The 21,918-nt window shown below is 38.9% G+C and overlaps 1 protein-coding gene across 2 annotated transcripts; it reads left to right on the top strand.

The window, feature by feature from the left end:
* The first annotated feature begins 1,865 nt into the window (after positions 1 to 1,865).
* On the top strand, positions 1,866 to 21,445 carry C26H1orf159 (chromosome 26 C1orf159 homolog). 2 transcript variants are annotated; one of them, XM_013956056.2, is made up of 10 exons: positions 1,866 to 1,897; positions 7,394 to 7,549; positions 7,697 to 7,787; positions 9,693 to 9,768; positions 11,752 to 11,856; positions 12,772 to 12,837; positions 14,194 to 14,328; positions 16,507 to 16,532; positions 16,878 to 16,908; positions 18,608 to 21,445. In XM_013956056.2, exons 3-10 carry the CDS (start codon positions 7,716 to 7,718, stop codon positions 18,703 to 18,705), a joined length of 609 nt encoding a protein of 202 aa, XP_013811510.1. In that variant the 5' UTR covers positions 1,866 to 1,897; positions 7,394 to 7,549; positions 7,697 to 7,715; the 3' UTR covers positions 18,706 to 21,445. The 2 variants fall into 2 exon arrangements, with proteins under 2 accessions (XP_013811510.1, XP_013811511.1); XM_013956057.2 differs by lacking the exon at positions 16,507 to 16,532.
* Positions 21,446 to 21,918: the final 473 nt, after the last annotated feature.

Genomic DNA, 21,918 nt, shown 5'->3' with positions numbered 1-21,918 from the left:
ACACATAAAGATGAATATTTTAATACTGATATTTTTAAGTCAAAATACATTGTTATACTATAATTTTGTGTGTTTTCCCATAAAAACTTACAGAATCCAAAGTTGTTAGAGGATTTTTTAGCCATGCTGCTAACATGCGAATCATGTATCTTTGAAAACACTATGTAATCACGAATGAAACTAAGGTTAAACAATTTGTTTGCAGTTTCTGCACTTTAGCTACTCTGTATATTTCTTCATCAGAAGCTGCATTTCATGTATCATGGGGACTTATACACAAGTGAAGAACAGAAAGCAAACATGTCTGTCCACTCACTTTCCCATTTTCTTATCTTTTTAACAAGGTGTACTGAATTATACCATATGTTCACTCTTTGTGGGAGAAGCTCTAGGACTGCTCTAGGACTTATTCTCAAATAGTGCATTTAAAAAAAGTGTTCCTCTGAAATTTTTGGTTCTGCTCTCAGGCATTGCACTTACTTAAAAAAAAAAAAAAAAAAAAAAAAAAAAAAGCACAGCAAGTTGCAGTTTTCTTGAGGTATCCAGGTTATGGAATTTGTAAAGGGTTGTGTTCAGCTTTTCATCTGTAAAGTGACATAAATATTCAGTAAAACCGAATATGAATTTTACTGGTAAATATTTTCATTCAACTCAGTCAACAAATTAGTTCCTTCCTTCCTGAAAAAATCTCTCCATACATTGTGCCGAAGAGAGCAACTTTCAAGGAACTTAAATACATTGAATGTTTTATTTAAAATTATTCTATAGAATTTATTTCTTTCCCCAAATGACATTTGACATTGTATATAATCTTTATAGTTTAGACCTGTTGCAAAATGTAGTGTAATGTATTTTTCTTGGATCACATTTTAATTCACCTTTTCAAGACCTAGCAATCTGTTTTATATGAAGGCTTAGATTTCAGAGCAGAAATGCAGCATTTTTATCTTGCCATCTGTTTCAACCCCTAGTTTTGCCAAGCGATTCTACCCTTTCTGCTACATTTCAGCAGTAATTAATTGGGCTGAGACATGATGATATCAGAGTATGCCTAGGTAAGCAACTCTATTGCTGTGCGTCATCCTTTTGGAAATGAGCATCGTCCTGCGCCTTCCCAGTGCTTCCTTTACTTCTTTGAAATCCCAGCGCTTATCAGGAGAATGTTATCAGGATGATGCAAGCAGATGATATCAAAGTACTTGTATAATGCGTAAAGGGTTGGGAGGAGTTTGGACATGCTGTGACCTCCTTCCATGCCCTATCCTGATAAATCTTTAACAAATATTTGATATTTTTCATCATGATATCCACCATTTAATAGATGACTCAATGGACTAATAAACACGCATGTGCCTCCCATGTCAGCACCCCACGTGCCTTGATGGGGCCATTGGCCTTCTTTACGCAGTGAACGATGCTCTTTGCCCCTCATTTGCCTCCTGCCTGCCTGCTGCTGCTTTCGCCATTCCTGCAGCCCGCCATCCTTCCTGGGGCGTCTCTGTCGCCAAGCAACGCTCAAAATGGCCGCGCCCGCGCGGTGCGCACGGGGAGTTGTAGTGCTAGGACTCGCCCATTCCTCGGCCCGTCCTCAGGCCTCGGACTCCGTTTCCCAGGAGGCATCGCGCGCTGGAGGGCGGTGCTGGCGAAGGGGCTCCAGGAGCAGGCTGAGGAGAGGGGTTTACCTGCGGGGAGGAGCGCACAGGTAGGGCGCGGCGCGAGGGCTGCTGGGACTTGTAGTTCCGGCCTCCGGACCGTTCCCCTGAGCCCGAGGTGCGGCGGGCAGGGAAGGAACTACAACTCCCGGGGTGGCGCGGGAAGGAGCGGGCAGCGCGCCGCCAGAGGGCGGGGGGTACGAAAGGGAACCTGCCGCTGGCGCTACCGGGGGTTGTTTCCTCAGGTGAGGAGGCAGCGCGGGAGGCCGTGAGGGCGCGGGGCTGGCGGCCAGGCCCTGGGCGCTGCCCCGTAGTTGGGGCGTGGGGGGTGTCGCCAGGCAGATGCGGCGAGGCGAGGCGAAGTGGCGGGGGCGGTGCAGCAGGCTCCTGCCCCGCCGCAGGCAGCAGCGGGCCTTGCTCGCCCCCGCCCCCGCTGCCCGGGCGGAGCGGTCTCCGCGCCGCGGCCCGGTCCGCCCGGTGCCGGCGGAGGCGGCCGGCCGGCTGCTGCCCCGGCGCCCGCGGCGAGGGCCCGGGGCCGGCGGCGAGCGGCGCGGAGGGCGAGCCCCTGCCCGGCCCCGGGCGCGGCGGCAGAAGACAGCACTTCGCCATGCATTTAGCGGGGGGCGAGGCGCGGAAGCAGGGGGGTGGGGAGGGCGCGTCCCCTGGGGGACAGCGCGTCCGTCGCGGCGGAGGGGAGCGGGGCCGCGGCGGAGGGTGGCCGCGCGCGGTGAGCCTGGGAGGGTCGCTCGTCTTTCTGCCTCCTGCCCGAGCTTCCCCGAGGCTGTTTGGTTCCTCGGGCGTCTTAAGTGGCCTCTGCTGTATTTTAAGTGCAGTTTTTTTCAAGACACATTTGCAAATGAATCATCTCTTAAGGCCAAATAAAAGTTTTGATACCTTCCCCCGGCTCCTCCAATAAACTAACAGTTCATCGCAGTTTGGCGATCTGGGACTTTTGCGGGTTTGGGTTTTTCTTTTTTTGGGGGGGTTAAACTTCCAAGAAGTACGTACAACTTAACACAGACTTTCGTTGCCGTATTGCCGGGAGGGCAGACAAAACAGCCTGTGCCTGTGCTGAGTTTCCCAAACATCGTTCCCTGTAGTATATGGTACACTGTTGGCAACCAAGCTGTGCCAGTATTCATTTCTGCTCTCGGCTTCAAGACTGCAACGACAGCTGTAATACTAGCAGGTGTTACAGCCAAATTTTAGTTGACTGAACAGGAGTACGTGTTGGTGTTCACTAGTGTCTGCTCTAGGCACATTCCCAGTATGTAACTGCTTTTTAAGTAGTGCCTAGCTTAGAGCAGAGATCTTAATTGTCTGGAATGGAAGGTGTGGTTTTTTTAATTGTTGGTTGCTGGCCTGTTTTATAATCATTCCGTTGTGATGGCAGGGGGAGTAGTTCTTATCTTGGGTTTATGTTAAGAAAGCTGGAAAACAAGTTGTGCTTCAGCTTTAATTTATAAAGGATTGTTCTAAGCACAACCCACACCTATTCTTCTACTGTGCACATCGTTGTGAAACATTTGAGAATGAGAATGAGTCAATGAGAAATTAGTAGTAAACCACATATCATAAGCATTCAGTGTTATCTAAGGAAGATGCAATATTCTCCTGCGTGCCTCTGAGGGAGCTGGTAAGTGAGAGTTTAGGCCTTTACAAGTCTGTGGTTGGTGAAACTGCATTTGGTCTCTTCTGATATCACTGTTTGTCATGATTAATTCAAGGCCATGTCAGAACTAAGAAACCCCTTGGCAGAATGAGGGTGATACCATTTCAAACTCTGATCTAAGTGAATTGTAAAACTACCACAGCAACATTTCTTTTCAATGTCATCTTCTTTTTCTCTGTACCTGAAAAAAATACCTTGCTCATCCAATGTTCCAGCAATGCTTCAAGCTGGAGAGATACTGACAATACAACATAGATAATAGATATACAACTATAGGTATGGAAAAGGTAGACATAAAGATGAAATAAAGCACTTTTGCTTTCAGGAGTGGGGGAGAAAACTCTCTAGTGCTTAGCGTTCATCATGAATTGTATGGGTGTTTTTTAAGGCAATGAGAAAAAATACCACATAGGAAAAGCTTGATGTATTTAACTTGTGTATTGTAGCACTGGCGAGTGATTCGAGATTTGTTTCAAATGTGGAACTCTGGTGTGAAATCCTTTTTAAATTAAAATGTCTGTGTTCTCAAAACTGTGCTGGCATCTACAGCATAAATACTTTCTAATTTGGGCTCTGGTTTGTGCATGACATTATTATTTTCTTAATCTGAAGAGAAAACACGGCCAAACATAAAACATATTCCATGGGCAGACGTAGGGCTTTTTAACTTGTAAATTGTTTTGGTGTGCATCTTACCGTGATCAATTTACATACCTAATTTAAAAAATAAAACTTCAGCTACCTCATTCTGTGGCATGGCTCACATTAGCACGTACTGAATGTCTTGGAGGCTCTAGAGCTTTTCCTTTCTAAAATTAAAATTATGACAGAAAATAGTGTTCAGTTTGGCAATAAAAAGGTTATGATTGGCTTGTGGTTGGAAAGCTGTAAAATGAGTTGTGTTACTTCCGTGTTTTTGTAAGGGGAGGCCGGCCAATCAATAGTGCAAATCCCTGCTTGAACTTGCTGTCTTGTTTGGCAGTCTGCACTTGATTGGTCTTTTGACTTACAAGCCAAAAGCTCTTTTCAACCTCATTGAGCTGTGGCACAACCAAACTTTAGAAACACTGCATGTGTTTTCTTATTATTAGAAGTAAAGAATTTGATGTTTCGTTCTGTCTAATAATTTTCATGGATATTACCCTAAATGAAAAAACACATAAATAGTGTTACCTTCATGGTGTGAATTCCTGTCTTTCTGCCTCATTCAGACAGATAATATTTTATATATTGTTATGGGCCTCTGATATTTATTGTCTGAAAGAGAATCTAGTAGGATGTGATGAAGTGGTTCTGGGAGCTGGAGTAAATGTAAATCAAGTAAATGTAACATTCTTTTAGTATGTTTGGGAGTTTTAAGCAATTTGTTCATCTCTGCTTTCATTTTCCTGCACTTAAAACTGGTTCAAACAAAATGTATTTTTTTAAAAAAAAATGTTATCCATCTCTTTCACAGAAATAAAAAATATCAAGTCTCTGATGATTTGAGGACAGTTAGATCTTGTGTCCTATTTCTACTGGAATAGCTGCAGGGCGTTCTAGTTTGTTACAATCACTAGTGGCTGTGAACAAATATCTGTCCTCAAATGCAATGCTCTTGTTGATTAGTAACTTAATTTATTTCAGGAATGGAAAGGTAGCCAATGTCAAGCTTATGGTGTATGGCTATTTCCATTTCACAAAGAGGAGGATTGGGAACTTTGGCAGTGGCTAGTTTCACAAATGTTTTCTTGTTTAGCATGACTTGTACCTGAAAATAGGTATTTTTCTAGATGACAAAAATATACTTGTTTAAACAAGTTGCTTTTTCATCTGCCTTCTCACAGTATTTACAGTTATTATAATAATCAAGTATTGACAAAAATCTGTGCATAGTGTCCAAAATGATGAAGAAGTTATCCACAAATGGCTTTACCAACTGTGACTGTTTTCCTCAGAGGAAGCCTTTCTCAACCAAGAAGCAATATCTCATTTTTGAAGATGGGGTGTAGAAAACTGATAGATAATAAGGCAAACTGTGAATGTATTTGTTTAAAATACATCCATCCATATGCACATCCTTGAGATTGTTTTAATGTTAGGCTCTGCTGGACTGCCTTGAAAAACCCTAAAATTTACTTAACTCTAAAAGTTACTAAACCTTTACTGCAGTACAAAGGCATAAAGAGAAAAATCCTACTGTTTTTAAAAGGTTAAATGTGCAAATTAAAGCTGCATCCATGCAATTAATACAAGATTATTCATAGCATTTATAGAAGCACTCTATACTAGGATATACAAGCGGAAAGCTCTCTGTCAAACTAGGTAAGTGCAATGCCTGCATTTGCAATCACTTACTTGAATCATAAGTAGCTTCTGTTCTGCTCAAATTTGCTCAAGAAGAAAGTGGTGCCATCAAAGCTATAAGCTAGGAGTTCTTGGCTTCTGGGGTGCACTGTACAGTGCACTGTACTGTAGAAAAGTTATTTCCTTTCATCTGCTGAGATGTCATCACCTTTTTATTAGAACAGATGTTTGCATTTGAGGTATCTTGTCATCCCGCGCATTGCTGAAAAATAATATCTTAATGCTTTTTAATCATTAATTTGTGAACCTAGTTGTAGATTAGAAATGTATCTTTCCATCCTTCTGTTAAATTTCCCAAAGCTAAATTTTCCTTCCCATTTTTGGCTGTGCCATCTCTTTCCAGCAGTTCTGTAAGTGCCATAACCCATCTTCATTTTCAGGATGTGGTGGTGGTGTCATTCCTGAAGCTAACTAGCTCTTCGTGTCTGATTCTGGTGAATGCCTCTGTGTGTCAGGGCTCCTTGCTGCTTACATTCCCTGGTTCGTATAATCTACATTTCCAACAGCAAGGCTAATGAGGCTGTCTTGTTCTTTGTGGCTAGCGTCATGTGCATAGTGCACTTGTACTGACTGCCAGCTTTTCACTTCAGCATAGGTGTCACTGTAGCCATGTATGTAAATGTGAACTGATGAAATCATGGATGATCAACTTGATGCCAACAGACTTGACATCCATTGTTATGTTTAAATCAAAAGATATTGTGAGAGTGTGAGCTTCTCGTGCTCTGCCCAAACCTTCCTTAACTGTAGAAATTACCTGTAGCAATAAGACTGGAGTTTGCTTTTCAGGATTTTCAGTCCTTGGTCTTAGAGCTTTTAGTGGATAGCAGAAGGCAATAATAAGTTTTCCTACCAAGCTGAACTAATTTTATTTTGAAGTTGAGATAACAGGATATGTGTAAGTAATTTCAAAAATTGAATAGAAATTAATTGTAGAAACTGTTCAGTGATTGTTTTTCTTCAAACAAACAATTTACAGGGGTTGTGATACGTATTTTACAGTAGTTTAAAACTCATCACTAGATTTTTTTATTTAAAAAGAAACCAGAAACATTTCATTTTCTGAAAGAGTTACTGAAGGAGTTTTCCCATACAGCTTGCAGGCTTTCTTTCCAACACTTTCCTCTTATTAAGCCTCAGTTAAAGAGTGTTGTCTGTTCCCATGTTTTATTTATAATATGAAAGACTATGTTTTTCTAAAGCTGCCAGGCAGCACATAAAGTAGTTGGAGAGAGAAAGTGGATGTGGCTTTCAACAACATATTGACAAGGGAATGGGTAGATATTGTAGTATTGACATAGGAAGTGTCTGGACAATGCAGATCAAGAATGACGTATCACTTTTATCCAAACAATTTAATATAAGAAGTGTGGGCTTTATTTGGTTTGTATGTGCAGTTATATGGGGAAAGTGTGTGTTGGGGGGGGGGGGCTTGAGATATGTAACAGACTGTACAAAGTATTCTGCTCCAGATTGAGAAGAACTGTTTTCAGACAATTGAGAAATATTGCTTATTAACAGGCTGACTTCATTAATGCTTCATAACTGTGTTACGGGAAAAATTAATTGCAGTATTGTCTTTTCAAGGTGCTGTGTCCTCTCTGTCCTGATACAAATCCATCACAGTTCAGTGCTGCAGCCGGAGGACTCTGTTACTGTGGGGAGGCTTATCAGCACTGGGGCCAGGCAGTAACTGTTCTATTGCAATCACATTGATTTTTAGGTCCTGGGTGTGGAATAGTCTCTGCATCGCCCTGTTTGGAACAGACTGATAAGGCTCCTTGTTTCTTAGCAACCACAGTCAGCCATAGCCGGAAACCTGCCCCTCTGCAGCTGGAGGGAAAATTCTGAATGTCTCAAATTTGTACCTTTAACCAAGGTAAGTCATTCCCCTTTGGCATATTTAATTAAAGGCCTTTGCATTCAAATAAAACGAATGTTTTGGCAGAAGTTTCTTAGCAAAGGGAAAGCCTAATTTCTCTGTCATTAATAAGACATTCTGATTTCTTTCCCTGTTCTTATTTAGACCTCTGTCATTCCTGGGCATGGAGGTGCCATATGTCCTTCTCTTAACTAAACTTGTAGCAGAAGTTGCCAGCAAATCTACTGAAAGTTCGGTAGGTACTTCTTGCTTTGTGATGCTAGGTACTCTGAAAACCAGAGGGTCAACATTTTTTCCCTTCATAATTGCAGTTTATAGAAGGCTTTCTAATTCAAGGCAAATTAATGTAGCCTGTATTTCCTATAAATATCAGCATTAAGTTTTCATTTTCTTCAAGTGGTATTTTCTTTTGAAGATTAGTTCAACAGTCCAGGCAAATTTTGCCCCATGTGTGAGGAAAGAGTGGGAGAAGATGCTCTAGAACTGCTGTATTGCTGCCGGTCATTAACTGGAGCATTTACAGAGGAAGAATTTGTTGTGAGGGCTGCTCGCCTGTTAAAGCATGGAATCCTTCCTAGTGCCTGTAGGCTAGCGGGGATGCAACTGGCAACACTTCACACTGGAGGGGGAATACCTTGATATGGGAAAACACACTTTTCAAGCTTCCTGGCAGTTAAACTACGAACAGTCCCAAACATGGATACCAAAAAGTTAACTTTACAAGTGACTGAAGAGCTCTGAAGCCAGTACTGCCTCATGTAACAGAAAAAGGTCAGAATATAAAACTCTGCTTCCAGGAGAGTTTGATCAACAAATCTTTTTAAGAAACTGGGCTTAAGTGTGTTGTCTGTTGATCTTTGGTTCTTTACTGTAATCTGCCTTTCTCCTCATGAAGCACTAACAGCATGAAGTCTGCCTAATAATTGCAGTTTTGACTGTCCCAGCCATTTTTCCTGATAGCTTTGCTTTTTGCCGCCTCTGGATTTCATGGATTTTGCTGATTAGCAGATAGGACTGGCTGTTACATGTTAAGTATATTTTAATGTTATTTATTTGGTTGAATATAGGTCAGATCTTGTTACTTTTGAACAAGGATACTTCATCTCTTTTTAAGGCTGGCTTGACTTACTGTCTTCTTTAGGGGAAGGTACCTGCAAAACTTAAAAAGGCATAGGAGCTACATGGCTTATTTTTCTTGTACACATGCAGAAAGTGGGTATGCCCAGGCCTATAAGGGTTTTAATAATATCTGTCAAAAGAACCATAGAATTCCTAGCAACCATCTATCTCTACATTTAAATCACAACTTGTAGTCATTTATGAATCATTTTGGAACTGGCTTTTACCTAAACAAACAAAAAATTAAAATAAACTACCTGCTTTCACAATGTGTAAAGTTTTTTTTTTTTTTTTTGATGTAAATGTTGAAGGAAGAAGCTTTTGTAGTTCTGCTGGATTGCTCTGCTTTATGTAGATGTTATCATTGGTAGCAATATGGGTATTCATTGCCAACTGTTTTTTCCAGTCTTTTTGCTAATAATTTATCCTTCCTTTGAGTCATTCTTTTTCTAAATTTCCCAGATGGGTGTGAATCGTTTTGACTACTGCTTAGTACTGGCATCCTAAAGTTAAAAGAGTTTGTTTCTTTATACTTAAGTCCTACTGTAGTTTAAAAATGTTTATAATCTTCTAAAGATGTTTTGAGAAAGGAGATTTAAATACAAAAGTAAAACTTTTGAAGAGTTTTGAAGTGAAGAATGAATTCTGAGCAAAACTGTTAGGGCAGTTGTGTGGTGCCATGGGAAGGATAACTCCCCCTCTGAACTGTGCCTCTTTCTGAAGAATTTAGCAAATATTTTCTAAAGCAATTTTTCGAGGCTTGTTCTAAAGTCAGCATTAATGTATAGCTTCTTGTACATGTGTTATCAAACCTTGATTTGAGCAGCAGCTGACAAGTCAAAATGAGCTCGATGGTGTCCCTTCTTTTCTTGTAATGTTGCTTAACGTTAAAAAAAAAAAAAAGTTACTGCAAGTATTGGCTGTAGTTACACCTTATTCCTCTACATCCTCTGTAGATTTTACTGAATTATTTTAGTAAAGCCAAGAACTTTGGAAAATGTATTGTGATTTTTTTTCTTAGGTTTCAGAGACAGAATGTTGTGTGGATGTTTGGGATACAAACAGTTCCTGTCCAGTAACCAACCAGTGCAGTCCAGGTATAGTGTGTCATTTATGAAATTTCGGATTGTTTTTGATAGCTAGCACCAAAATACAGCATCTGATTATGTGGGGAGGGAAAATTATAATTAGTGCATGTGCATCTTGAGGTCTTTATTCCTCTGTATGCACACAGGTATTGCTGGTTATGACTCACAAAAGTTGTCCTTGCATGGGAAGCAGAATAGATTCTTATTATTAAGCTTGTTTTTTGTTTCTTTTTTTTTAACCTTTTTATTTAGTGTGCAGTTGGATTATGTAAGAGCTAGTGCATATAATGGGCATGAAAAGAAAAATGTAGTAAAGTATACCTAACGGAGCAGTAAGAATAGCTTCAGTGTTCTCTTGTTAGCACAGAATGCCTCATTCTTCCTTGTGTCATTTAAAGTAGAGGTTTTTTTCCCTAAATGGAATTTAAAACTTCTTTGGTCACTTTCCACCAATAGCATAAAAGGGTGATCTCCCTTTTTTTTTTTAAATGATTTTTTTTTTTTAATCATATAGAAAAAGCAAGGAAACTGCTTCAGACCCACATTAACAAGAGGATTAGCGTTTTAAAAATTGGGACCACGTTCTGGATTCAGTAATTTCCTTGTGAATTTCTTTCTTAAAAAGCATTTTAAGTGTAATTTCAGTGCCTTGTTAGCTTCTTTAACTGTTGCTTTATTACTGTATTCATTTCTACTTCTAAATGATCTTAGACATGGTATAAACAATTATCTCTAAGGTAGGAAATTGCATTTTGTTAAATCATACTGTAAAATGGTAATTGCCAAAATCTTTGGTGTCAGATAAGTGCTTTGAAGCTTCCTTCCTATTACTGTAGAAAGTCTTTGACCTTACATTGGGCCTGTTTGTGTTTAGATTAAATGTCAGATATAATTCATGACTGTAGGCATCAAGTGTGCCGCTTTCCTCTCAGGAAAATGTAACAGCAGAGTTGTTTTCAAATCAGCACCTTACTAATTGTGTGCTTTATGGGATAATTGATACCAGTTTGGCCCAAGACTCTAAAGAACTGGATTTTAGCCAGCACAATAAGGGTGGGGTTTTTTTCCTTTAAAATTTAGGCTGTAATATGGTCTAGTGGGAATATCCTAATCTTCATGTCTTGCGTCTTATGACACAAGCCTGAAGTGAAACCGCCACAGCTTTATTGTATTAAATAAAGTTGTTATTGAAGACATGCCATAACTTTTTTTTTTTTAAATGGAGAGATAGCAATATATCCTTTTAAACATAAATTGAGAGACTTGGACATTGAAGATATTGCCTAAGATGAAATTTTAATCAGGTTCCAGCCTTCTCTGTTAGGGTAGCTGATACAAAACGCTTGCTGTCTGTCACAGACTAGTTTAAACGGTCTTGGGTTCTTTTTGAAGTGAAACAAATAGTACAATACTAGAGAATACTGAGGCATAGAAACAGGCTGCATTATGGTAGCATTCATACCGTTAGTTTGCCATCATTCACGTGATTCACTGTAGGGACCGCCGCATCTTCTTTCATCTAAGTGCACTCTTTTCTGGTTCTTAGCATCTTTGTCCCTGCCTACTTATGTTTTCAATACTATATGTAACAGTGGCATTAAATTCTATTTCAACAGTGTATGACCTCTGAAGATAAAAAGCAGAATGGTGCTTCTTTCTTAGTATTGTTGAGGGTTCTTACAGATTGTCAGAAACTTCCCATTTTTCTTTAAACTAAAATATGTGAAATGCCGAATGGAGCTGTGTCTTCTGGGAGTTGTTTGCTTGTAACTTTCTCCTTTTCTGTCTCCTAAAAGGTTGCATCTTTTCTGGAATAAACACTTGGAAATGAAACTTTAACTTGTGTAGTGTGATAGGAAGCAAGAAACTTTTGTGATTGGTAGGCCGAACTGAGGGAATTTCTGTCACCTCTACTTCTTTCTGAAGACCAGGAAATAACGCCAGGGCTGCTTTTGCTGTTTTCAGATCACTGTACATCTTATTCTTATGCAGGTTGTTACAGGCGATGGAATGAGGATGGTAGTAGTAGCTGCATTAAATGCAAAAATGAAACCCTTCCTGTTGCAACTGTTTACAATCTGACTGATTGCAGAAATAGTAAGTCATTTACCATCCTTTTATTTTGATGGAAATCTTTTGGTATTGAGATCTCTTCTTGCATATGTAGTCCAGCAAAGAACATTCAAGGAAGAATTGAATGTTTCAGAATCTTTTCCCCATCATTACAAAATTTCAACCTTTTCTAGAGTCCTAATGTATCTTGGAAGTTTTGAATTAGACACTCAACAAAACCTATGGAAACTTTCAAGCTGAGCTGGCAGCAATTGTGCAGAGTGCTGTGAAACCATTCCAGAAACTAGGAAGAGAAAAGAATTCAAAGTCTTGTTATGTCTTAAAAGCACCTAATCTGCGAAACCAAATGCAACATGAAAAAAGTAGCATAATCGTGATGAATAGAAGTTCTCAAAATAAAAAAGCAAAGTCCTAAAAATCAAAATGATTAAACTTGCGGGGTAGGACCTGTATCAGACAGATATAATAAATGCTGAATTTCTTGAATGCTTTGATCTTTGCTTTTAGGAAAAGGCATTTGCCGTGGGCGTTTGCTAGGGACTTCTCCAGAGCACAAGTAATTCATCATGTACTTGAGTTCCCTGAAAAATCTATATGGAGGAGGCCAGATTCATTTTGTATGTGTGACTTTTATTTGACAGTTAAGATGCATTTGTTTGCTTATAAATATTTTAAGTGAAAGAGGTAAGAAACTTGATCTAAGTTTCTGAGAAATGTACCAGTTAATAGTTTTCTCTTTGGACAAATGATGATGATGTCTGTTCGCTTCCTTTTTTAAAATTCAAAAAGTGATATTAAGAATGCTGTTTTCTCATGGGAGAAACCAGCATTCTTTTACAATTTCGAATTACTTAATAAAAGGCTATCATATTTCTCAGATTTTCAATAAATACACAATTAGGTTAAGACTTTGCTTTAAAAATGTCTTTTTTATTACAGCTGGTATCAGAGGAATGAATTTCCAAATGAATATAAGCACTGTAACTCCCTTCGTACAGAACATAGGTGAGTAAATGGAAATGGAAATAGAATATATATCAGATGCAGGCTTCATCATTATCTACTGCATACCAACTCCTTCATGATGTGGCATTTGGGGAAATATTTTTTTCAAGTTTTACTCTAAAGGTAGCAGCCATTTTTACTTGTTCTGCCTTGCTCTCAACAAGAATCTTTTATAAGTCTTAGAGTTGAATTTTGAGGTAACTGCATTTCTTTTACTGAATTCATCCTGTTATACCAGTCTTGAAGTGGTTTCTTGTATCAATCAAGCTGGTTATTTCTGAAACCCCATGACTTGATTTTTGAACCTTATGCTGTAAGGGTTTTGGTTTTTAGGGAGCGAGACAACATTACACACCTGTTGCATGACTGAAAAATTTGGTTAGCCTTTCCATAGATAGATTTTTGTCACTGCTGACCAGTCACTTCTACTTAATCTCTTACAAATATTTGTTTGACACAGGTAAGAATAATACAAATTGAGAATATTTAGATAGCATCATTGCACACTTCAGCAGGAGGTAGAATGCAAAATGAGGTGACTTAGAGTAAGTGTTTAACATCAGTACTCTTAAAAAGGAAACCTATAGAGCCAAGTCAAACTTGGGTACTACTGATCCCTTTCAAACATTTGCCTTATCATCAACATATACTTGATCTGAAGTATATCTTGCTGTTCAGACTGTGGACTTCTCAAGAAGAGCTTGTCAGAAATATCTGTTGTTTCAGTTTGTCTGTAACAAGACTGTAAACATCTTCTGTTTCTTAAAATACTTGCTATTTGTGATCATAACCTTAAAACAAATAAATTAAACCAGCAGAACAAATATTCAGGGTTTGGGGCAGGGGAAGGGGGGTAGAGATGGGGGAGGGCACCTCTTGCTAATGTCCGCCTCCTTGGGAGGCTTTCTGTATCAATCACTTGTGGAAAACATAATACTGGGTGAACTGTACCAGTGGTGTAATGTCTGTTGATGAGTCCTGTCTTTAGGAGACTTCACTAAAGCAACAAAATAGCAATTAATATTAATGATCAGTGCCTGCTGGCACTTGTTTTGAAAGTTATATAAAAAAGGAAAGGATGGGTTAAAAATGTTTGTTCATCTTCAGGAAAGTAAAGACTAAGACTTTGCTGACTTTGGGGGGAAGGGGGAAGTTGTCATATAATTAAATGAATATGGGAAGATCTTAGCAAGTGTTTTGGTGAGGCCTTTGTAAGGACTTGGTGTGTAAAAACAAATGTGGGTTTCTTTTTTTTCTTTCTCATATAAAGATCAGGAAGTTGGTCTGTATTTTCTGTTTAACCATTCTATTGGAAGAGATTTCTAGCTGACAATAGTATTTTCTCTGATTTTTCAGGGGGCCCGGAAGTGGCAGCCTCTCTTATTGTGGGAACATTTTTTATCAGTTTATTCCTGATTCTGTCTGTTGCTTCTTTCTTCTACCTCAAACGTGCCAATAAACTTCCTAACGTTTTCTACAGAAGAAACAAAGGTAAAATACCTCTAAGTAATTGCCTGTTTCATCTGTAAAGTTTTGGCCTTTGCTCAATTTCCTAGTTTAAAATCCTTTTAATTTCTTCAGGTCACTGTTCTAACTTTATGTAGCTACTGTTATCTCTTCCATTCATCCAAAGCAATGCAAGCTAATGAAATATTTTCTCCTGCTGTGTGTTTATGGTGCCATGTTTTTATGACAATGCAGAGGATATCTGTTCTCAGTCTAAGTGTGCTTAGGTGCATATTACACAGTATCTCTGACTAACCCAACTAGTGTTTTTTGCAGCTTCTGAAGATTTCCTGTAGTACAATGCATGTCATTAGGCTTCACTGCATATTAGGTATTTGCTTAAAAACAAACAGAAAGCCCCAGTGCTTTTTACACACAACACATTTTAACAGAATTTAATAATACCTGTTTATTTCAATGCACAAAATGCCAGACATTTGTAAAGCCTCACAGAAAGCAGCTGTTGTTTATTCTTGGTTCAGAGAAAAGGAAAGTGTAGCACCAAAGGGCAGTGGATTTACCATGGATGAATCAGCAGCAGTAGCAAGGGAATGGTATTTGAGGTTCCTCATTATTACATTATTTAGTCATCTGTGTGTGTCCTCTATATGTAGGAACTGCTGGGCCTTGAAGAAGCCAACTGCCTGAATGTTTTCTACAGCACACCCACCTTAGCTTTTCTTTTTATAACGAAATTTATTCTTTATTTCTGCCATTTTTGTAACTGAGAAATGGATCCACATAACTAAAACGGAATGAGTTGACTTGTTCATGCCACAGTGATTCCAGAAAAGCTAGGGGAAAAACACCTGGGATGCACTTAGCTCAATACGTAAGACTCTATGTAGCCACCTGGCTTTTTCAGATGCTTCAGTTCCAGTGGAGTTGTTGCATGTGTCCTCCTTCTATTGGTCTTCAGCTCCTGGGAGGTGGTGAGCAAAATATGTGGAAGCTGATATCTCCATTTTGCCCAACATTTTGTACAAAAGTGAGGCTGATCTATGACTCCCTGTGTTGCCCCTCCTACATAGTTCCTTCGAAACCTTCCCATGACAACCTCTAGCATAGCATTTGCCATGTGAGAGCTCCTTCTGTTGAACAGAAAGCTGTTTATTGGTTAGGTCTACTAAACATACATCTGTTCTCTTTTTCATTGATGCACCTTGCAAGACCAAGTCCAAGCTAGACTGTCATGATAGAAATCAATTTTAAAAGAGAAGAAAGATTGGGGTAGGAGGAGCAATATGGCTCTTCTATTGTGTGGCCAGGAATGTCGCATCTGGTCATAGTAACCTAATGGCATATCATTTTTCCAGTGTCTGTGGTATTGCTTCATGTAAAAGTATACAACAGTAGATACCTAAAGTTTAAACGGCTCAGTGCCACAAGAACTCTTAATAATAACTGCCAAACTGAAACCTCTGAGTTGCTTTTGAATGTGTCTTCAAGTAAATTTAGTTGGTACAAAACTCTCCTTAGGTTTTTGGTGGGTCAAGAGCTGTCATGCTGTCACATCTTTAGACTGGCAGGACGCCAGACCTCTGCTGAGGCTTCAGTGATACCAGCCTGCCTTCCTCATTTTGTACTGCTAGTTCACTTTGGTCCAGCAGGCTAAAGTATTGAGATTCTTCTTTGCAGAAGAAGTGTTAGAAACGTTTCTTTGGCTTATTGTTGTGCCAGCTCTCATTCTGTCTGGATCATGATTATCATGTGGCCAATAAAGGCAGCTTGCAAATTGTAGAAGGGGTTGCGTTTTTGACCACTTGATCACTTTCTATTTGTACTGCCTGTTTCTGGTAGCTGGTTCAAGGTGCTTTTTTCTCTATTGGAGCATCTTCATATTAAAGGGACACTGCTGTGGCTATCTCCTTAGAAAGAAAAACCAGTCATTCTTGGAGACCTTTGCAACCCTTTATCTTTAATGCTGAAAAGAATCCTACAGACAATGTATCCTACTAATGGGAATTCTGAAATTCTGATCTGTTTTGGTGTTTTATTTCTCTCAGTCCTTAACCTTGGTAGGGATATAAGATTCTATTTGTGACAAAACCTTTTTTATCAATAGAACTATTCTGTTGCACATACATTTTTAGAAAACTAGCAGTTCTGGCCTTCTAAACTAATGATGGTTAGTCTCTTTCTCTCTCTCTCTCTCTCTTTTAGCATCTGTTCTCCAGCCTAGTGAAACAGTAAGTAAAATCTGTCCTTCTAATACAAATAAGAAAGCATAAACTGCCAAGTAAACAATAACTTAAACTTTTAACAATTCAGGATGGAGCTACCTAATCTCATGTATGAGAAACTGAAATCAAATCATGTCTTTGGGTTCTTTGTCCAAACTGAGGAAAACACAAAAGATGAATACTGACCATGTGGATTCTCTTGAGCTACTTTCTCCAAGAAAGACTATTTGCACACTAAAAATTACTGAAAACTGTAAAATGTTCCTGTATTTTTATTTATTTATTTTTTTAATGAGAGACTGTGAAGAGAAAAGGTACACTGTTTGACTTGATCATTCTTCTGTTATGCAGGCATCCATGATACCTCCCCCTGCTTCTTCAGGTGAGGAACTGTTCTCCAGGGCATATTGCTGCAAATATTTTCCCTGTTAGATTCTCCTGTTGGCATCTCATTATTGAAAGCAGGAAGCTAGCTCAAAGTGGGTATGCTAAGAATACACATCAAGTCAAAACAATTACCTGTGAAGCCTGGTATAGAACTATGTAATCTCTTGAGGGGACAGAAGTCCAATGAAATCTGTCCAGTTGATCTTCTTGATGGGATTTATTGCTTTAATTAATGTAGACATACAGTACTGACTAAGTACTTTGTGTTAAAATGCGCCGTTGACAGTTAGGATAGAGAAGTTTTACAAGTAGATGGAATATTTTTTTAAGTGCTGAAAAATAAGTTATTCAGTCGGGGAACTGTTTTCTGTATTGGAGTCTTCTTGATGATGCCAGGTTGGTTCATTTTCAGGCTCACTGATTTGAAGCATATCACGTTTCTTGAAACAAATGACATACAGAGTGTTTTGAATATACCATTTTGTTTGTATGTGGTGCATAGGCTGTTTGTAGGTTGACTCTTTTTGGCAAGGTGGATTTTAATAAGCATAAAAAACTTAGGCAGAAATTTATTTCTTGGAGAAAAATTAATCTAATCAGCTTGGCTTAATTTTCCTCCCTAGACCTTCATAGTTTCTACATATGAATGTTACTGAGAAGTACAAACTTCAGTCCAGTGTTCTAGACTATGTCTTGGTAATGCAAAAGCAAAAGCTTTCTTTTTGGTGTGCCTCTAAATTTGTGCTACTTTTAGGAAGTAGTGTGTGCTGTTCTTATGTTGTTAATGTGCAAATGAGAGCTTAATAAACCTAAAGTATCTAAACATGACTCTTCTAAAATATATTTAAAAGGGCAATAGAAAACATCTAGTCAGATCAAGGGCATTCTTTCAAGTGTCTCTGACCAGGCAACAAAGCTTGAAAAAGAAATGGGTGGTACAAGATATATTTCACAAATTAAAGAAAATTGTTTCATTTTATATTTATGCATGAAATTAATTTAGACTGGCTAGGAAAGTGCATTTATTTGTTCAGGGTAGTACTGTAAAATATCTTGTCTGTAAGCTTGATCTGTCTGCTTTGAAGACAATGACAGAACTTATGTTGACTTCAAAGTGAGATCAAATCTGTTAAGAAGTGGGGAAATAATGGCCTTTTAAACTCAGCAAAATATCTGGCCTCTTCTAATGTGTGCATAGGCCTTTTTAATCAAGGTGGTAGAAATAAAATGTAATTTTTATTAGTAAAGTCTTCAACTTTTAAACATTAATTTACATTTGTTCTGAATTTGGTCTGGGCCTGGCTGTTAAACTGATAGGCAGTACTGCTTGTGAAAAGCCTTAGTTTCCTTACCTTAACCTATGAAGCTATAAAAAAAAAAAAAAAACACCAACAGTTGTTTGGGGGGTTCTTGGTAGAGCTGAAAATGAAAAGCTATATGTACTGTAAATACTTAAAAATAATGGAAATGCCAGTATGTAGTGAACACCTTATTTAATAGGCCATTAGACACTTACTTAAAAAGTGTATTTGTAGACTTTTTGCTAATTCTCAGCTGCATGTAGGGGTTTTTTTATGGTCCAGAATGACTCTGGCCACTCAGGGATTGTTGCTTGGCATGTTGTATTATAAATTAATGATAAAGGCATGCTTATACAGCAGATGCTAATGATGTCTCTGTGCCAACCATTTCAGTTCGGAAGCCACGATACGTCAGACGAGAACGGTCGCTAGTGACATCTGCATCTTCTGCTATGATCTCTTCTGCAGAAACGAGGGTCAGCAATGTTTAGCCTTCATTCTTAACTGAAGACTTTGTAAGTGTACACAGTGTCGAAGAAGCTTTTTCTAAATCCACTGAAGTGCCAGGAAAACATCGCAAGCAGCTGACCTAAATGCAACCAAATTACTGCGTCAAGGGGTTTGTGCCAAATATTAACAGAGAAATGAACTAATGTAAAGATGCTGACGACAGGCTACATCCAGTTCTGTGAACTGCTTTGGTGGGCTTGAAATGCACTATTCCAGCTCTGTGGTTTCATTTGTCTCCTACAGATGCTGTGTTTGAAATCTGTAAAGTATCTGCCTTTCTTTGGTACGCTTTCAGTTTTGTCAAGTTTTTCTTCCTATATTGTGATATGTTCTCTATCTCCAGAGCTGAATGTCTTGGTGCTGCAGACCAGCACAAAATATTGGGATTACTCAAGGGTGTGGGCTTGTTTGAATGGCCCGCTTGTAAATGTTAACACTAAGTGCCACTGCTTTAGTGTTGTAGGAGAACATAACAATACTTAAAATGCAGTATTCTTTTGACGCAAAAACTGATGCCTCTTGGAGCATCTTCTTCAGCCTTTGACATTGGGTGACCTTGGTTTTTAACTCTCCAGATACTGTTGTTCTCATTGCTGTTGAAGGCTGTGGTCAGTATGGGTCTGATCCAAAGTGTGTGAATTTGCTGGGAAGCCTTTCCAATGGTTTCAGCTTGGTCCTTGGATTAAAAAGCCATTTGCTATGGCTTTGTAATTGATAGGCTGCTATGCCTGCCATGCAGAGACGGTCTCCACTAGCTTATTTCCCTCAATACAGCAGCTGAAGGGAAACCAAACTTCCTGGAGGGTAGCTGTGCATCCTTTAGACATGTCAATGAGTACTGAGATGAATTGGAGAGATCAGGTGAATTCCTGCTAATGCAGTAAGGGTTTTCTTTAGTCAAGCTCTTCATTAACATGCCTGACATCTGCAGACCAGCACCTTGTGGCAGAGCTTTACAAGTATTGCCTCGTTGACAGTGCCAGTGTAAATAGCTCCTAGTCTCAGATGGTTGACCTTGCTCATCTGATGCCAACTGTGCAGTGCACTTGATCAGGAAATTGATATAGCTGTAATTAATTTATTTTGCCTAGGTTATCTTTGAACCAAATTGTTTCCTGGTGTGGTTGACTGTGTTGCCACATGAACACTTACATCATCACAGTGGGCACAGTGGTATGGGCATGAGAGTGGGTGACTGGGAAATGAGTGAAAAACTTGAGGTTGCTAAATCGGTTGAAGTGTCACTGTCACCATGCATGAAATTATTCCTAAGCAGCTTGTGCACTCCCTCCTGCCTGTGTTGCTATTGCCTGTTTTGGTTTAGCCCTTACATTATGGATCTATACTCCTAAAATAAATGACTTTGTGGCTATTCATCACCAGCCACTGACATGAACATAATGATCACAAATTAGTGAGCAGTTGATTCGCTCTGTCAGAAAATGTGAACGTAACTGTCTTGAGCTGATGTGATGCCCATATGGAGAGTGCAAAGATCCAAGATTCTCTTCCCCCTGTGGTTAGAGGCTTGTTAAAAGCAATAGGATCAGAATTGGTATGGGAGGGGATATGTTTATCTTATTGAATAGACCTGTTTTTATGCAAGCTTCGGTGCAGTTATAATTACTTACATCTCTCTCCTAACAAGGAATGAGATCTCTTGTAGCATCCAAACAAGCAAGGGCGAAGACTAGGGATAAAGGACAAACCATGAAGAAGCAAGGTCTGCTGACTCAGAAAAACGCCTGAATTGCTATATGGAAAATACTTAAAATTGCCTTTCTATGGCAATGGTAAAAGAAATTTTTGTTCTAGTGGACAAAACTAAGCACAGCAGACAACTCCATTTGAGATGTTTCACATTTTAATATGAAATATGCTTATAATTCATATGTTCCCTGTTCAGGAGGTGGCAGTTTTGTCTCAGTCATTTTGATGTCTTTTTATCTCTGTACTGCTGAGATTTTCCACAGGTAGAAATTTGTTTGAAGGCAATAGCTTTTTCCTGAACTTAGTTGCTGAATATTTTCCTAACCTTTAAGGAAAAGGAGTAACTATGCAAATAATATAATGCCAAGAAACTGCACCTTTTAAAGCCGTGAGTTTCTGTTTGTGAATCTGTCAGTGATAGTGATACATCTTTGAATTATGTAGTTGCTAACCTGTTCTTTCTATCCATAAATTGTTGAAGGAGCATTCATGCCATTGTTGTACTGGGACTTAAAAATATCCCACACCCCTGCTACATGTATGTATCTGTCTGAACCCTATTTGATCCTCAAGTGTGTATTGTAACTTAGTTCAATGTCAGGTGTCTAATGCTCTAACTTTTTCTGTGCAGTCAAGTTTTTTCTGAAGGCTAACATCTCTCTTCCCCCTCCCCTACTCTTTCCCCCCAGCAAACTCTTTTAAATGCAGCAGATATTTGTACTTTTTTTTTTTTTCCATTTCAGGAACTGTTCAGCTTTCATTATTGCTGTCTGACACAGTGGACTTCTGGTCTGAACAGTTTCTGGTTCATTTGCACTGTCAATTTAAATACATAATGTGGTGTTTTGGTTCTCACCCCCCTCCAAAATAATAGTAACGTTAAAAAAAAAAGGCTTTAATGAGCCCTCAGCTTTGAGCTAAATAACATAATTCCAAAACAAGGGATTGAAATGTAATGTGTTTGTGTATTTTTTAAATTATGCCAAAATAAACATCTTTGAGCTTTTTTAACCACTGTGGAGGTCATGCATGTGTTTCCTTTTCAAGCACAGAATGAAGGGAGCGATATTAGCACCCAAACCAAATCACTGTTTCAGCACGTATGGTACATTACCTCCAACAGAACTAAGTTTCAAAAAGAAAGGAGTCTGCTGAGCGCCCAGTTCTACAGTAAGATAGCCAGGCTGTAAAGCTTCCAGAACTTCTTGTCATCTGCAGATCATCTCTTTAAACCTTGAAGCAATATGTTGGTAAACAAGTATTTGTAATGATAAATAAGGATGGTGGCAAAAGCCATACATAATGGCCTTACCTGTAGTGATGTCAAGGTGACGCTTTAGCAGAGAATGTAGCCTTGGAAGACGACTGAATTTTTACATCAGTATATGTTTAATTAAATCTCATTCAAAGAAGATAGCAGGAGTAGTAAGTCTAAAAGAGGAGACAACTAAATGATACCAAATATACCAGAAATTGAGATGATC

The sequence above is a fragment of the Apteryx mantelli genome, chromosome 26, assembly GCF_036417845.1.
Source record: "Apteryx mantelli isolate bAptMan1 chromosome 26, bAptMan1.hap1, whole genome shotgun sequence".
Classification (NCBI taxonomy): Eukaryota; Metazoa; Chordata; class Aves; order Apterygiformes; family Apterygidae; genus Apteryx; species Apteryx mantelli.
The sequence above is the reverse complement of the archived record's forward strand: the minus strand, read 5'-3'. Positions and strand labels throughout refer to the sequence as shown.